Below are 18645 nucleotides of genomic sequence, written 5' to 3'. Positions count from 1 at the left end.
TTTCTATCCAGGCCTGCCCCCATCCCTGGTTATCATACTCATCAGTGTGGGATGCAACCCATCAGAGGGATACCCACAGTTTTCCTATTGGGCCCACTCTGGATCTTGCACTGTCCAGGTGGTTGTATGCTCTAGCTCGACAGGATCTGCCCCCTGCCCCAGCACTTGCCAGCTGATGCTGCATCAAAGCCCAACCAGTCTGCCGTTATTCTGGCTTATGCCTGCATCAGTGGATAGTCAGTTAAGCCAGCCTAACTCTCCTACCAACCCATTTCACACGCAGACCAAGAGATATTGTAGCCTTGCTGAGCCTGGACTGTCCCTAGTCCCAGCTCTCATGCTCACCAACAGGAGCTGTGACCCAGCAGGAGAGTCCCCACAGCTCCCTACTGGGTTTGCATCACCCCCACCAGGTCTCACGTGTGCTGGTGGGCATTAGAGCACTGTCTGGCATGGTACATCTCATCTGCCAGCATTTGCCAGCAGGTGCTGTAGCCTAGCCCATTCCGGTCTGCCCCCAATTCCAGCTTGCACTGGTGGGTGCTGCCACACAGCCTGACACAGCCAGTGCCCAGTCCTGGCCCTAATGTTTACTGGTTAGTGTTGTGGCCCGACCTGGCCTGTCATGCACCCTGTCTGGTGCTCAGATTTGCCAGTGAGTGTTATGAACTGTCCCAGCCTGGCCCACCCCCAGACCTGAGCCACACATATGCCTGTGGGTATTGTAACCTGGCCTGGTCTGAGCTACTCTCAGTCTTGGTTCTTGAGTTCACCTGCAGGGACTGTGTCCCAACAAAGAAATTCCCCAAGGTCCCCTATCAGATCTCTTCGCAATGGCAGATCTCATGCACCCCAGTGGGTCCTTGGCCTAGGTTGACCTAGTCTACCTCTTGTCTTGGTAAGAATGGTGGCCTTGCCCAGCTGGCTCACATCCATTCTAGTTCTTGCTTTTGGGAACAACAACACAGCCACACCTGATCCATACCTAGACACAGCTCTGATGTGACTTAGCAGAAGCTGAGACCCAGCCAAGCCAATCCTATACCCATTCTGGGTCTCACAAGCACCAGTGAATGCTAGAGTCTAGCCCAGTCTGATACACTTCAGATCTAGCCTGCAGCCATGCCGAGGGATACTGCAGCCATGTCCAGCCCAGGATGCTGCACCCAGTCCAGCCCTCATGCTCACCAGTAGGAACCACAACCCAGTCAGTATGTCCCCTCAGCTCCCCAGTTGAACCTGTTCCCAGCCACAGCTTTATGCATGCCAGAGGTTGCTCTGACCTAGCTCAAAATCGCCCATCCCCATTTTGGCCTAAGCCATTGAATGTTGCAGCCTGGCCTGACCCGATCCTACCCATAACCCAGCGTGCGGGTGCTGCAGCTTGGTCCAGCTCAGCCTGTATTCAACCCCAGTACCCATGATTGTCAAAGGATTCCATGGCCATGCCTAGCTCAGCCCATCACCATCCCCAGTTTAAGGAAGCCAGCAGCTATTGCAGATCACAGGGGTGGGCCCACATACACCCCCAGAGACTCTGATTCCCTTGTGTGTTAGTTAGTGTCACAGCCCAGGCCAACATTGCCAGTCTCCAGTTCCAACTCTCACTGGCAGATACTATGATCCAGCCCTGTCAGGCAGCTCCCAGCCCCAGCTTTAGTGTGCACCAGTGAATTGCATTCAGACGTGGTCAATGTTAACTACCCCAGCTCTTGTCTCCCATGTGGGCTGGTGCTTCTGTCTGCCCCTAAAATGTGCTCCAGTTGCCCCCTCCAAACTGCTTAGTTTCTACCCAGTTGCCTGCAAGGACAGTGGCCTTGTCAATGTAAGTGCCTCAGTATTTATTCCTCACCTGCAACACACGCCCTCGCTGGTCCTCCCTCCCACACATCTACCCATCCCTTCCCTGGCAATCTGCTCTCCCTCCTTTGCTATGGTAGCAGATGTTCTCTGCAGACCCCTGTTGACTGCCATGTCTTCTTTCTGCATCTTGGTTTATCATCCTTTGCTCCTTGTAAATCACTGAGGAGGTTCTGATCTGCAGGTACAGGGACCTTATTCATGCAGGTGCCTCAAAAGTCAATCTACACCTGGAAGTGAGACCTCAAGTCCCTTCACATCCCTACCTGTGCCACCCCCCAGACCACCTGTGAGCCCAAACACTCAAGTGCTCAGAGGACAGCACCAGGCAGCCCATGGACTTTGTCCAGCACCATTGGTGCCTGGAACACCCAGGCCTACCTAGGCGGGTAACCCAAGTCCCACAGGACCCCTCTCCCCTTCCTTTGGGGCTCAGAGGCCCGGCCCAGCAGCACCACATATGCTGCTCAAGAGGGCCTGGCAATCCCAGGCTGCACGGGGCCCCTCCACCCGCCGCTGCCCCACAATCTAAGAAGCTGGAAGACTGGTAGGCGTGTTTTCTCTTGGGGCCTCCTAGACCTGTTCTTGTAGAATGAGTGTCTGCCATGCCATGCTCTGAGAGGTGATTCGATTGTCTCATGTCTTGATCTGGCTGTTCCATATAAGATTCTCTCTGAAGTCAGATGAAACTGCCAAATGTCCACACAGATGCTTCTGTGTGAATATTTTCCTCTGGGGCGTGCTGTTGGGAGCTTTAGGAATTAAACAGCCAAGTCTGTCTTTATTTCTGGGAGGTGTGTTTTAAAAGGGTTCTTTAAATATTGTTTCTGCCCATCCTACTATAGTCTCCTTTGGAGATGTCGCCTGTGTGTGTGTTTGATCTCGTCCTCACTTCCTCTCCGGCTGCTTGGCAATGCTTCCCTCATCTTCCCTCTCTTCATCCTGTCCTTCTCAGTTCTGCCACCGTACGCTGAGCTGCGCATTCCCCACCAGCCCTGCCCCTCCGGCACCCTCCCCCTTGACGTTCTTGCCTTTATTACTATGTTGCTCCTTTTTTTTTAATTTTTGACAGGATTTGATCACAGTGTTTATCTTCTGATGAAGGATGGAGGGCAACATGTTTCTGCGAGGCTTGCTTATCTATTATGCATTTCTTTTTGTCTGCATTTTCCTTTTTTCCCTTTTTAAAATTTTTTTTACAGATTGCCTGTCAGTAATTCTGTGCCAGGGTGTTGGTTCTTTCTTTGCTAACACTCATGCATCAAAGCATCAAGCTCCTAGCCAATAACATACAAGAGGCTTTTCAAATAATTTTTAATTATTCGTTTTTAATTTATTTGAAAGACAAAGTGACAGAAAGAGAGAGAGAGGGAGTTATCCCATCTGCTAGTTTGCTTTCGAAATGCCCACAATAGGCAGGGTTGGGCCAGCCTGAAACAGGAATGGGGAGCCCCCATCCAGGTCTCCCACACAGGTGGCAGACACCCAAGTGCTTGAGCTTTTAAAGGGTGCAGCTAGCAGGCGGCTGCATCAGCAACAGAGGACTTGAGGCCAGGCAGCTCCTGAGCCAGGCACTCCCTTATGGGATGTGGGTCCCAAGCTGTGACCCAGTCTCTGCACCGAATTCCCATCCCTGTAAGAGGTCCCTGTGACCACAGAGCAAAGCTTCCTTGTCCTCAGAGGTTGCTGGTGTCTAGCACAGCTCCTCCCGACACCAGTGTAAGAACCATTGCCTCCATCTGATCTCAGGCTTTCTGCCTCCCCAACAAGAGTGCTGCTGTACAGTTGTGTATGAGCAGAGCCCCACCCCCTTCACTGATGCCCACGAGATGTCACTTTCAGCAGTTTGGTACTTAACTAGGTTCAGAAATAGGCAAGCTTCTGACCTATGTATAGATGCTCTACATTCTCAATAGTGAGTTGACACTCTGCCTTTTACTGGTAGAGGGGTAAGTGAGGATAGAGTGGGGAGAAAGAACACCACCTTTACACCAGGCCTGGTGTGTGTTCTCCATGGCTGCATCAGTTAGCTGATCTGTTAGTCTTCTGCCTTGATCTATGGGAAATGGCCACACACAATGATGTCTCAATGATGTCTACCCAACAGGCAGTATATACAATGATGATCTTGTAAGGTTATAACAGAGCTGGAAGCTCTCATCCCCTATGGCCCAGTAGCTACCAGGATGCTGAGCATGGCACATGAGTCGCACACTGAGAAGATGCTGGGGAAAACAAACCTACCACACTGCCAGGAAGAGAGAGGTCTTCTGTGTGCTGGGCTCTCCCCAAGTGGCTACATTGGCCAGGGCTGGGTCAGACGTAAGCCAGAAGCTTCTCCCACAGGAATGCAGCAGCCCAGGCCCTTGGGCTATCCTCCACTGCTTTGCTAGGTGCATTAACAGGGAGCTGGAGCAGAAGATGAGCACAGCCATCGCTAAAACCAGGGTCCCTATGGGATGGTGGCACTGAAGGCAGCAGCTTAACTCACGATGTAACTGAGGTAACAACAATATACAAATTTTAAAAAAGATTTATTTTTATTGCAAAGGTAGATCAGATGTACAGAGAGAAGGAGAGACAGAGAAAAAGATCTTCCATCCACTGGTTCATTCAAGCAGCTGCAATGGCCGGAACTGAACTGATCTAAAGCCGGAAGCCAGAGCCTCCTCCAGGTCTCCCATGCAGGTGCAGGGTCCTGAGGCTTTGGGCCGTCCTCGACTGCTTTTCCAGGCCATAAATAGGAAGCTGGATGGGAAGTGGAGTAGCTAGGATACAAACTAGGACCCATATGGGATCCCAGCTCAGGCAAGGCAAAGATTTAGCCATTGAGTCAATGCAAGGAGCCTGATAAACAAATTTTCTATGAGCTTGTTCATGGTCCACAATATGCATAGATATAAGCAATGTTTATATCAAAGTAGCTTCTTTGAATCTTGTTTTTCCATAGCAGACTGAAGTGACAGGTTTATTGGGCAACTTTTGGGGAGAGACAGGGGAGGGAGGGCAATCCTGGGAGTAGGGAGAAATAGCAACAAATGGAGGTGTCGTCCTTGCTCCAGTCCAGTGAAGCAGGGGCCCCATCTGGAACATGCGCTGTCCATGCTTGCCCTGGGAATGGACATGACCCCATTTCCCATTGAACACTTTAACAGTGAGGGTGACACCTCCCCAACACACTCTCCAAGAGGTGCAAGCTCTGCTCTCAGCAGCCTGTGACTGTTGCCCTTCACATGGAGGTATTTTACAGACAAGTGAAAGTGGAGAAGGATGGTTCAGAGGAGAGACAGACAGAGAGACAGAGAGTCAGAGAGTCAGAGACACAGAGAGCTGGTGCTGGGGTTCTGCATCTACCAAAGTTGAAAATGATACTTTTAAATTGATCAGTTTTGGACCAGGTGTGGTAACTTAATGGCTACATTCCTTGCCTTGCATGCCAGTTCTTGACTTGGCTCTTCCACTTCCCTTCCAGCTCCCTGCTTGTGTCCTGGAAAAGCACAGTAGAGGATGACCCAAAGCCTCAGGACCCTGCACCTGCATGGGAGACCTGGAAGAGGCTCTGGCTTCCGGCTTTAGATCAGCTCAGTTCCGGCCATTGCAGCTGCTTGAATGAACCAGTGGATGGAAGATCTTTCTCTTTGTAAATCTGACTTGCCAATAAAAATAAATAAATCTTCAAAAAGATTGATCACTTTTTAGAAATTTGTCCATAAGCCCATCCCAAAGATCCAACAAAGAAAGCAAGACTTAGAGAAAGTCAATTATTTACCCAGAGACATTTATGTTAAAAATAATCCCCATTCAAGGCATGTTTGATGCTGTATATGGTCTCGCTGACAGAGAGAAGATGCCTGGCAATGGCATTCAGCGCAAAGGACTCCCAAGACTGGTAGTTTAGAGCAGAGAGCAAGCTCTGCCTTCTCGTCTCACCGTCAGAGTCCCACAGCCTTGTGCAGCAACGCCTGGGCACTGCTTTTTTTTTTTAAATCATCTATTTATTTTCTTAGTTTTAAGATGTAGCAGTCTTTTTTTAATGAACATGCAATCGCACCCACTTCAAATGTAGACATATGTACTGTGTGAGTTTTTTTTTAAGATTTTAAAATTTTCAGTAGGAAGTCAGATATGCAGAGAGGAGGAGAGACAGAGAGAAAAATCTTTCATCCAATGATTCACTCCCCAAGTGGCTACAATGGCTGATGGCTGGAGTGGAGCCAATCCAAAGCCAGGAGCCCAGATCCTCTTCCAGGTCTCCCACCTGAGTGCAGGGTCCCAAGGCTTTGTGCCATCCTCAACTGCTTTTCCAGACCACAAGCAGGGAGCTGGATGGGAAGCACAGGGTTAGAATCAGCGCCCATATGGGCTCCTGGTGCACACAGGTAAGGACTTCAGCAGCTAGACTACCACACTGGGCCTTGTACTTGCTTCTTGAAAGCATCCTTTGATGTTTCTTATTTCAGTTTCAATTCTTCCAAATGCTTTCTCTTATTGAATTCATCGCTGGCTCATGGGTTACATGGTGGCATCATTTTATCCAAGAGACTTTGGTGCTTTCTTTTTGTCACCCATGAGTTGGTTACTCAGTGGCACATTTTTTTATGATCCTGTAATTTTGTCGTTGCTGTTGTTCTAATCCATACCCATTGTTGACCTTATTTCATGGCTTCTCATTTATGGGAATGTATAGTGGTGGAGTACTGGAGTCTGCCATCTCCAGATGTGGGGGTACAATGCAATATGCATCCCTGTTTCTAAATCAAAGATGGATTCCCAATGAAACTGTTGGACATGTGTAGACAATGGGATGTTGGACTGTCTGACATTGTTTGTACCAGCAATGTTGGGGCACACTTAAATAACAGACTGATGGAATTATGATTCCTTATGAAGGACTATACTATTATAGCAACATAGGGAAAAATCTGTTGGAAGGTGGGAGCTTGGGGGAGAGTTCCAGTCTATGCAAAATTGTACTATAAAATTCAAAAATTCAAAATAAAAATTTAACAAAAAAGAAGGCAGATATTAATGTCATCAAGGGAGGGACTCATGACAGTGGTTGCAATACAGGGGATATAATATGTACATGATAGGATTCAGTGAAGCAACATTTACAGCTGTGTACCGAAGGATATAGCATTGACATAATTGTTACACTCTCCATAAATGTCTATGAATAAGAGAAAAGTATGCGGTATTCATTTTTCTGGATGTGGCTTATTTTGCATAGCAGAGCCATCTCTGGCTCCCATCACTCTGTTGCAAGCGTCCAACCTCTGGGTTATTTCCAGGGGTGTCGTTCCCATCCTGTCTTCTCATTCCACATCTCCAATAGTCCCAGAAGATGCCAACACAGCAGTGCTCGTGCTAAGATCCTCTTTTTCCTTCCCGGCTTCTCTGCTGAGCCTTTGTGAAACTAAAAGGCATCTATACTCACTCCTTCTCTGAACGGAAACAAAAGGAAGCCTTGGGAACGGACAAGGCAGCCTTAAAGGTGGAAAAAGAAGGAAGTCACTATTATCTGTCTACCCACCGATGCTCCACATCGAGGTTGACATCACACGTGAGCTGCTGTTTAACCCTCCCAATTCTCCATGGTGGGCAGGCAGTCCACTGCCCATGTAGGCAAGCTGAGTTCTATAAGAATAAACAACTTTCTTGAGTTCAAACGATCCTTACATGGCAAAGCTCTGTGTCTCTTTGTCCCAGAGAGGGTTAAGGAGTGCCCGTGGATAGGGATGGTTTTATTTTCATCTGTCATTCACAGGCCATACAAAATTATCAGCTGAATACATAGACTGTGACAGATGCATTGAATTTCAAGTCTCTCCTGCAGTTACCACGGCAGGGCCAGACCTCGTGATTTCACACATGGGCCTTTCCCAGCCCATGGCCAGATGGCCCAGGCCCCAGCTGGTCATGAAAGTGAAAACCTTGTCCTTCACAATACCACACAGAAAGCCACACCTCTGATGAGCGTAACCAAAGCCAAGTAGATGCAGTTGTCCAGTTTGACCACAGCCACTTTGCCCATTCCTAAGGGTGTAAAAAAGACTCCAAGCAAAGTTTCTCTCTCTCTCCCTCCCTCTCTTTCTCTCTCTCCAGCACTCTGCATGTGTCTCTCTGTATCTGTCTTTCTCCATCTCTCACTCCTTCTCCCATGCACAGTCCACAGACTCTGCCATGAAGGAAACCTTCTCCAAGATCCCCCCTGTAATTTAACGGACAGGAGCAAGACAAGACTTGGGCTCCAACTTGAGTTTCTGGCCCATCAGGCTCAAGGCAGGGATCCTGACCCCTGGGTCAAGCCCTGTAGGCTGAGTGCTTAGTTCCTCATTCTGTTTTAGCCTCCACTGGAAGTCCTGCGTTATTATCACCTGTGCTCCGACACTGAGCACAGCACCTGGCACAGACTGGCCACTCACTGCACCCACTGTGGTGAGACACAGCTTTGTCAGCTTCTTCTGAGAAAGTGGCCAGGGACATCAATGCCAGAGCACAGCACAGCTCTTTTTTCACCCACATTCCCAACTTACTAGAGAAAAGAGGTCTCCCACACATCTCCCTGGGGTTGGCATGGTGGTATGGCAGGTAAAGCCACTGAGTGGGATATCAGCTTCCAGTGTAGGTCCTGGCTGCTCCTCTTCAAATCCAGCTCCCTACTAATGTAGCTGAGAAAGCAGCAGAGAGTACCCAACTGCTTGGATCCCTGTGATTTACACGGGAGACCCAGATGAAGCTCCTGTCTACCAGCTTTGATCTAGCCCAGCCCTGGCTATTGAAGAGTGAGTTAGACAATGGAAAATCTCACTCTTTCTCTCCTCTGTATCACTTTCAAATATACATAATTCAAAATTTCCTTAAAGTATCACTAAAAGAAATAGCAAAACTAAATTTCTCTTACCTTTTATCCATCCCACTTAATTTCCAAAACATCTAAATCTAACCCCCCCATGGTCTTCATGTAGGTAGCAACTCACATGTATTACATGTGCCCACTTGTTTTGTCTCTTGCTAGACTAATGTGAACTGTGGCTTCCCTTAGTATCCAGACACCTATGAGCCTGCTCTGCTTGTCTCCAGAACTCACCCAAGGACCTCCTCTGTCACCCTTGTGCTACTTGCAGCTTTGAATAAGCACATCAATCAGTTGGTCAAAAAATCCTTCCCCAGTTGTGCCCTCAGATGAGATGAGGGCCCTGATCTGCGTGAGGCTTTGTATCAGAAGTTCCAGCAACACTCTGACCAGGCTTCCGACAAGCAAAGGGCCACAATCAGTGAATGCGTGTGGTTCTGAACTGGTTAGTTTGTAGTAATCTGTTTCACAGGCAGAGATGACGTAGTACCACTGGGAAACTGCTCCTTCCCGAACAGTTCCTGCAGTGCACTAACTCCCAAGGCTTCTAGAACAGAAGTAGTACAAGGTCATCTGCAAGCTCTGAAGCCGGAAGCTTGGCATCAAGTGTGGGCAGGGCCTCCCTCTGGGTCCTCCCTTCCACTTCCCCTTGGCAGTCACCTCAGTTCTTACCTGTTGCGGCCCAAACACTTGCTGTGATGTCTACCTCTATCATCACACAGTGACCTCCTAGGCGTCTGTCTCTTTACAGCCTGGCTTCCCATGCAGACAACACCTACTCTGCTTCCACACCACCTCTCCTCTCCTTTCAAACTGAAATTCTGGGGCTTAGAGCTGATGTCACTGGGAGACTGAGTGCCACCTTCTGATCTTGAGCCAAGTGGCAGTTGGTGCTGGGCAATGTCTTCTGATCTTGTTGGAAACAGCTCATGATCTTGGGCAAGTCCTTCAGCCATGGTCAATGGCTTTGGATTCTTGTGCAAAGCACAAGACATTGAACATGATCGCAGTCACAACCATGACAGGAGCAAGAGAAGATATGTTAAACATGATAGCAGGTCACAATGTGACATTTTTATGCCTGTCAATGCAAAATAAGGGAAACAATAAAGAAAGCATTGGCTCAGAAAACACAGGTGCAGGTTAAGTTTGAAGCTGATTGAACCAGAGAATTTCTCCATGACGCACTCAGCCATGTGTCAGCTTCCACTTTAAAGAGGAAGGAGAGACTCCGAGAACACGGCAGCATCTCCAGCTGCACCCAACAGGCGCTTCCTTGCTTAGTCCTGGCCCGAATGGAATCAGACCCCCATCTCTGAACCCATCACAGGAGGACGCTTGTGTTCTCACCACTTGGCCAGTCTGGGCTCACACCTCACTGAAGGAGGAAGAAAGAGTGCTGAAGCTCTCCAAAAATTTATCTAATGCTGAAGAATCAGCAAGTTTTATCACAGACAAATTGAACCCTAGGAAAGCAGAAGGAATAAAACCAGAAGCCTCATATTAAAGAGATGACTTCCAGCAACTGAGATAAATTATCCATGAGTTTTGTAGTGTGTAACTTAAGGACCAATGTCCGTTGTATGAAGACATGTCTTCATGACATGCAGCATTACTCCCTCCTCCTAAGAGAGAGGGACTGGCTTGCAGGTGCTGGAAGGGAGCAGGTGGCGAGCTGCCCTGCATCTGTGTGGGCATGTGTATTTGCAGGTGGACAGACACACGTGTGCACATGTGCAATGTGTGCCTCTCTTAGAATCAAGGCTTGAGCAAGAGCTCTCAGTCAGGGAAATCACACACCTCTGCTTGGATTGCACATACCAGTTTCTTTTAGGCAGAAGTTCGCAAACTTTTAGACTCCAAGTCAAAGTTACAGGGATTTTTCATGCGAGCTTATGGCAGGTCATACAACCCTAACAATCCTATACTTCATACTTTTGTCTTAGATAACAGATATTTTGGTAATAAATCTTACAATTTCTTTTTTGTTTTTAATAATAACCGTGGGTGTCCATATAGTAGCTCATAGAGCAAATGAATGTTTTCATCCAGAGGGAAAAGAAATAGAGAGAGATGAGTCCCTGAGTTGCTTCTGTTTAATGTAATAACAATGACTGGGGTTGGACCAGCCCAAAGCAATAACCCAGGAATTCAATCCAATGAGTGACTGTGTTCCAAGCACTTGAGCCATCACCTGCTGCCTGCTAGAGTGCATATTAGCAGGAAGTGGGAATCGGAGGTTTGAAGCAGAGCTGCAAACCCAGGGGTTTTTCCATGGAATGAGGAAACCCAGCTGATTCCCTGACTACTACACCCAACACTGCCATTCCTGCCCCCAGGAGCCATCTTGGAACAAAGGCCACAGGAAGATTTGTCTAGGTGACGTGGTGTAGACACATCCGCCTCAATACGTGGAAATGGACAATAAAGTGCCTTCAAAAGGGTTGTGTATAGGTCGGCAGGAGGAGGGAATCCCTGACATCTGAGTATGTGTTTAGCTCGCCATCCTTCCTGCCCAGAGAGTGTCATCAAGTGTGGTATTCCCAATGACAAACAGGCATCAGCAAAAATAGACTTTGAATCCCAGATCTTTTGATCCACAATTAGCATTGTTTTCAGTCACTTTTTTATACTTACTTCTTCAGAACAAGCATGCTCCAAGATTCCTGGGCTCTCAGCACTGCCACTGGCCTTCACGTTATTTTGTTTTATTACCCATTAAAGAATGCAGAGGAAGCTGACTCAAACTGCTTTTGCATAGAATGCCCAAGGATTCCTATATTTCAGGACTTAATTTTAGAGTTGAGACCAATAAAACAAATGTTAAAGGAAGCACATTTTTTAATACACATCTGGAAACCAAAATTGAGGGATGTGAGCTGGTTGTGACTAAAATACATCGAATGTGAAACCCAGACGGCCAAAGTGGCAGGTTGTGCCTGTTCTCCATGCTCACAGGAACAACGCTTGCAATCACTGCTACAGCATGAATCACAGAGTTATTACATGTCTTGGACCAACTAGCACAAAACGATATTTACCAAAATTACAGTCTCTCAGGGCTAGGCTTTGTGCAAGAGAGGCATGTATAGACCAAAACTTGGGGTGTGTTCTTTGACCCAGTAATTCTACCCCTAGGAAATCTTCCTACAGAAATTATCAGACACGAGGAAATATGTGTTCAAACGCGTTTAACTCATTACTACTTATTGCGTTTCAATGTTAAAGTGCCACATATTGTACAATAGAGAGCGTGTGCTTCCTGTAGGAGCATGCTTGCGGTATCACTACCAGCCTCAGCCTGATGGCTACACAGTGGATTACCACCAGTGCGGCATGGCTTCAAACAGCAGGGATGCATTCTCTTATGTTGGGAAGACCTGAATTCCAACAGAGCCCTGCTTTCTCCGCAGATGCTCAAGTGAGATCCTTCCGTGTCCCTTACCGCCTCGGTGGCTCCTTGGCTTGTGGCCACATCGCTTCACTCTCTGCCTCAGGGGTCCAAGTGCCTTCTTTTTCTGCGTCTCCGTGACTCTGCTCTTCCTAAAGGGAAACCTGTGCTTGGGTTTCAAGCTTATCCTAAAAGCAGGACTATCCTATTTTAGGATTTGTCATTGAATTAGAGCCACAAAGACCCTTCCTTTAAATAAGGTTGTGTTCACAGAAAAACAAAAACAGAATATATAACTATAATCATATAGAGTCCCTCTTCAAAAAGTGACCAGAAATCACACTTACACACACACACGTACACATACACACACACGTACACATACACACACACGTACACACACACGTACACACACGTACACACACACACATACACACACGTACACACACGTACACACACGCACACACACATACACACACGTACACACACACGCACACACACGTACACACACATACACACACGTACACACACGTACACACACACACGCGCACACGTACACACACGTACACACACATACACACACGTACACACACGTACACACATACACACGTACACACACACGTACACACACACACGTACACACACACGTACACACACACACGTACACACACGATGTTTAGAGTGTGACTGGAGAACCACAGCAAGAATGCAGACTCTGAGCCTATTCAGAGGAAACGGTGTGGGACAGAGAATCCTCAAGTGAGAGGGAGAAACTGCACGGAGGACCAGGGTTCATGCCACCAAAAACCGAAGAAGGCAGGAGGCAGAAGGCTGATTCGGCAGGGGGTGGGTGGGTGGGAAGCCCATGGTCCAGGGCTTCTTACAGCCAATAATTGCATGGATGTTTCCTTGGCCAAATGTGGTTAACGAAAAAGTCAGTGTGACCTTAAAGAAGTCCCACAGACTGGGAACTTAAAACAGCCGATCTTTCATTCTTGCCGGTGCTGGAGACCAGAAGTCTGAACGCAGGTGTCAGCTGTCTTAGCACCCATCATTATCCGGCTTTCCTCTTCCCGTGTCTCTGCTTGTTCTTCTCAGGACCCTCCCCAATCCACATGACTTCATCCTGACTAATCACACCTGCCAACCTCCTCTTCCAAACAATAACATCACAATCGGAGGTTCTGCACAGACGTGAATTGGGGGAATCGCTCACCAACCCACTATAAGATGGGGTGACCTCAGAGAGTCAAGTCTGGCTGAATAGAAGAAAAGGAAGCAGGGGGCAGAAGGGGCCATGTGCTGGAGGTTGGCATCAATCTGAGCAAGGGTGCCCAAGGACCCCTCAGGATGGGGCTGAAGGGGAGCCCAGGGCATTTCCCACCATCTGGTAGACCCAGTCCTCTGAGAAAGGTCGAGTCCCTTAGCTGTGCTTGTGGAGTGAATGTGAACAAATCGTGCCCTCTTCACACTGCACGCTCAGCCTCCACCGTGGCTGGGCACGTGGACTGCACCATGAGACATGTTCTAACACGTATGGATTAGCATGCACTGTGCATACGTGTCCTGCAGCTCAGCACTACCCTAATGAAAGATACGAGTCTCTCCCAGGACTGAAATGAACCAGAGCGATTTTTTATTATCTCCCAGGGATCCTAGGTAGCCACTCCTCTCACTCCTGCGTAGAGGAAGACTTCCACCACTGATTTTTAAGGAAGAGCAAGGAGCTTAATGGCATGCTGTAGGATTCTGGCTGCATGTGAGATTTCCTCACAACTACACGGCTTCCTTTCACAAATACAGTGCGTTCTTCGGAGAGACTGAGACGTCCGATTGCAGAAGGTAATTTGTGAGAAGCACAGGATGGTGGGAGGACAGCAAGCACCCACCTCACTGTGCGGCAAGGCCCCTGCTGCGATCATCCTGGGTGCTGCCAGGGGAGAGGCCAATGTGGAGCAGGAGGAGGAGCAGGCTCCGCCGCCCTAGCCGCCACGCAGAGCTCCTCTTCGGAACACGCAGCAGCAGCCCCCGCACCCGGGCCACACGCGTTTTCCGATTTAACCGTGACCCAGTTACCGGATCCTGCAGACAGCGCCAAGCTTGGCACTCCTCCCCGCAAGCCCCAAAGGCTTCCGCAGGGCTGAGCTAAGTTGCTTCTGCCGCTTAGCGTCCCAAGTGGGCCACCAGGGAGACCCGACTCTGGGATCCTGTCTTCTCCTGCCTGCCTGCCCAGGTGACTCACAAAGCCATTATCTCCACAGAACTCTGGTTCAGAGAAAAATAAGGCTTGGGTTTCATTCGTTTAGTTTTTCAGGCTTGTGGAGGGAGGTTTTATTTGGCTTTTAGGCATGCCAATTTTCTGTTGAGTGAAAGCCAGGGAGTGTCTATTTGGATATCAAAGCAAAGAATGCCAGGGTCATGGGCAAAGGAAAACCTGGCATGAACCCCAGCTGCCTGGCTAATTGCATCAGCCAAAAAAATGCCAAGTCTGTCCATCCAGGAAGAAAGTAAACAAGCAACGATGGGGACGGAGGTAACGCTGAGTCTTGAGAAGGGGGTGGTGAATTCACTCCCACCTCTGCGTGGCCCCTGGAGTGGCGTCAGAGGGCAAAGGGCACTGGGCTGGCTCCTGGGCATTTATAGGAGAGCTGGGCAGCACTGCGAGGTGGGCTTCCAAGGGTCTTGTACAAGCAAGCCCTGGCGAGCTGTGAGGACGCGGGAGGCCCATGCGACCCAGTGTGGAGCTTACCAGAGCTGCCTCACGTATGTCGGAGAGCTGAAATGTTGGTACTAGGGAGGACAGAATTCAAACAACAGAGCTGTACACCTCAGTTTTGTCTCTTGCTAACGACGGGTCAGGCTTTTCTCCAAATCTTAAAATTCAGATATTAAAAGTAGCTACTCAATAGGATTGTTTCAGAGTTAAATGATACAGAGACAGACTTGTGGCACAACAGATTAAGCCAGCACCTGCAAAGCCAGGAATCTATACGACAGCCAGTTGGCGTCCTCACTGCCTCACTTCCAATCCAGCTTGCCCACTTGTGGCCTGGGAAAGCACCAGAGGACAGTTCAGAGTGTTGGGCCCCTGCTGCCTACATGGGAGACCCACATGGAATCCCATGCTCCTGACTGGCCCACCCAGGCTGGTAAGGCCAATAGAGGGGGGAAATTAGCTCACAGAAGATTTTCTTTCTTCCTCTGCTTTTTAAATATGTAAAATAAACTTTAAAACAGAATTAAAGGGGCAGCCCCTGCCTGCCGCGCCAACATTCCCTGTGGGCACTGGTTTGAGTACCTGTTAATGCGCATCTGATCCAGCTTCCTGCTAACACACCTGGGGAGATGGTGCAAGGACTTGGGACCCTGCACCCACATGGGAGGCCTGGAGGCAGCTCTGGACTCATGGCTTCAGCCCTGCTCCTGAGGCCATTTGGGGAGTGAAACAGTGGATGGAAGATCTCTCCCTCTGTCTCGTTTTCTCCCTATCTGTAACTCTGCCTTTCAAATAACTAAATCATTTCATTAAAAAAAAAAAAAAAAACACTGAAAAGAATGAAATGCCTATGTATCACACCTCAATGGCTGCAGCAATCCATAAATGACACTCAGTGACTGATGCGTGCTGGCTGTTGTGGAAGGCAGAATCGTGGTCTCCCCACTCCCAGAGGTGCCCAGATTCTCACCCCCAGAACCCTTTGTGATCATCACGAAGCTCTGCAAACAAGGCAGCTGCAGCTTTCTGTAGTCCTGGGGTAGCCCAGGACCCAGCCTCCCTCGGCTGGGGGGCTCAGGGGCTGCCAGCCTCATCTCCCTGTGCCTTTCCCAGGTCTTTCCTCTGAGCATTCTTGTCCCCCAGTCTCGCTTCCTACAAGAATCCATTACACTGGATCAGAATCTGCCCTTGGGACCTCATTTCACCATCACGCTCTCTGGAAAGGTCCCTTCTCCAAATGCAGTCTCCTTCCGAGCAGCGGGCCTGATGACTCCAGCACATGAAGTCAGGGGACATAAAAGTTTCCAACAGTTTAAAAAAGGGGTTGAGGGTGTTTCGTGGTGTCAGGAAGTTAGGGACTTAGGGATGAGGAGGTAAACCAGATGGACTCACTGGGGTCCCTGCAAGAGGGAGGAAGGTGGCCAGAGGCAGAAAGGAGGCCACAATGTGGCGGGAGCAGAACCAGAATGGCCAGAGGAACGATTCCCGGCGTAGCCTTCGCCGCCTTCATGACTCGGGCCAGTGAGGCCGTTTTCATGTTTGCCTGCTCTCCAGAACCGCGCGATATTTCCTCTGTGTTGTTTCTGACTTGAGTGTGTGGTGACTTGCTTGAGAGCAACAGAAACCAATGCAGTGAAAGACATTGAAGGCCTAGGGAACATCATGTAGGACACATTGGCGCTTTAGGCTCCTTTTCCAAAAAACAGTAAAAAGTAAAAATTATTAAAGAATTTTTAGGTCCAAAACAAAACTGACCAATAAATGTAGAGATTTCTAACATCCCTGTCCCAACATACACTCTGCCCCTCCCGTTCTCAGCATGGAGGCTTTATGACACCTGATGAGCCCACACCAACGCTTCCTGTCACCCAGATGGTTCCCATTAGTGTTCAAGCATTCTAATATGCATTCTCTGGGTTCGGATAAAGGCATCCTCCATGGTCCTGTTACATCGAACGGTCTTGCTTCCCTAAAAGTCACCAGTGCAGCACCTGATCAACTCTGCCTCTGTAACCATTGGTAACCACTAACCCTTCTGCCCTCTCTACATTCTCCACAGAATGTCATTTAACTAGAATAATCTACTGTAAAGACTTTCATGTTACCTTCTGCAGCATGTGCATATGTATTTATATTTCCTCTATGTCTTCTCATTTCTTTTTATCCATCATCTGAATATGTCACAATTGATTTGCTTGTTCACATGCCAAGGGATACCTTGGTTGCCTCCAAGTCTAGGCAATTATGAATATTTCTGCTACAAACATATCTGCATAGGTCTTTTGTGTACACTTCAGTTTTCAATTCCTTTGCATAAATACCAATGGATTGGCTGGACCATATGACCATGTTCAGCTTTATCCTAAATTCTCAGGCTGCCTTCAGAGTGGCTGTACCATCCTGTGTTCGCACAGAAGAGGGTTTCCATTGTTTCATAAATCAACACTGGCTGTCGTCTTTTTGGATTTTGGTCACTTCTCGAATGTGCAATATCTGAATGTGGTATTACATTTTTTGGATTCTGATTTTTCATCCATTTATCTTTTTTGGTGGGATCTACTTGCAACTTGACGCTGAGTCAGTCACATCCATTTTCTGGTTTTCTTCTTGTCCTTTAATATTTATTTGTGTATTTTGGATCTTCTGGGTCCCCATGCAAACCTTACAATTAATTTAAATATTCACAAAATATCTTTCAGAATTTTTACTGGAATTGTACTGAATCTATACATCACATTGGAAAGAACTTGCAGCTTGATAACATTGAAACTTTTAGCAGTTCTGTGCGTATCTCATTCTTTGATACCATTCCTTGGAGTTTTGTAAGTTTTTCTCCATAAAACTTGCATCTGTTTTGTTGAAATCATGCCTGAGTTTTTCATGTGGAGGGTGCTAAAGTAAATGGCAATGTGTTTTTATTTTAAATTCAACGTATTCTCTGTTAGTATACAGGAGAACAGTTGGGTTTTTGCCTGTCAGCATGTGAGTTGTAAGTCAGGATTCTCTATATTTGCTTATGTAGTTCTCCAAATTCATGAGTAACAATTTGTCCTGTGACCTCGTTTCTGTGACTTTTCCATTTGTTTAGTTTGGTGGTGACTTCTAAATGTCCTACATACTGGACTAGAACATCCAACATTTTTTTTTACAAGAAAAAAATAATAATTCCCTTCCAATCAACAGTACAAGGGTGAGCCTATTAGCAAGAAAAATATTGATTGAAAAGTTGACCATTAACTGATTTACTGTGGGCACTTTAAAATGGTTATTTTGAAATGAGTAGACAGCATTTGGAATGAAATAAATCTACACACACACACAAAACACAGCACAGAACAGGACAATGGAGAGAAAACTCAATTCGTTGTATTGCTGAAAGTAAATGCTTGATTCTTTGCATAGGGTAGATCTTAGGATGATAGTACCTGGAGCTCTCTGTTACCAAGGATGTAAAGAAATCAGGAACCAAATGCAAGATCTTACTCCACATTCAACATGAACAGAGCACAGAAATGGAAGGAGGAAGCTGCCCATTATCATCTTCAGAACTGAGGAGTCTGTTTCTTTCGCAGGCTGAGCTGAGGGATGGAACGGGACTGCGGCTATGATGCAGCAGATCTCCCCCACCCCACTATTCTAGGTATGGGATAGCACCAGGCAAGGGTTGTGAGGTAAAGGTTGTCAACAGTTAATTGTGTGTCCTTGTCTCTCAAAGCTCCTGGGGTCAGCAGAGGCAGCAAGCGCAGCTGCTCGTTACAGACTCAACTTCTTCCTAAGTGCATATGGAAGTCCTAATCCCCAGAGTGATGCAGAATTTGGAGA

The 18645-nt window shown here is 47.7% G+C and overlaps 1 protein-coding gene across 1 annotated transcript in view; it reads right to left on the bottom strand.

Annotated features, from left to right (window-relative positions):
- Positions 1–10084: 10084 nt before the first annotated feature.
- SPP2 (secreted phosphoprotein 2) overlaps positions 10085–18645 on the bottom strand; it is a 29957-nt gene continuing 21396 nt past the window's right edge. Inside the window, exon 7 of the mRNA XM_058664303.1 lies at positions 10085–10182. Coding sequence (XP_058520286.1) covers positions 10085–10182 — 98 coding nt within the window. The remainder of the gene's footprint in view (positions 10183–18645) is intronic.

The sequence above is a fragment of the Ochotona princeps genome, chromosome 5, assembly GCF_030435755.1.
Source record: "Ochotona princeps isolate mOchPri1 chromosome 5, mOchPri1.hap1, whole genome shotgun sequence".
Taxonomy (NCBI): Eukaryota; Metazoa; Chordata; class Mammalia; order Lagomorpha; family Ochotonidae; genus Ochotona; species Ochotona princeps.
Note: the sequence above shows the minus strand (reverse complement) of the source record. Positions and strands in the feature narration are given on the sequence as shown.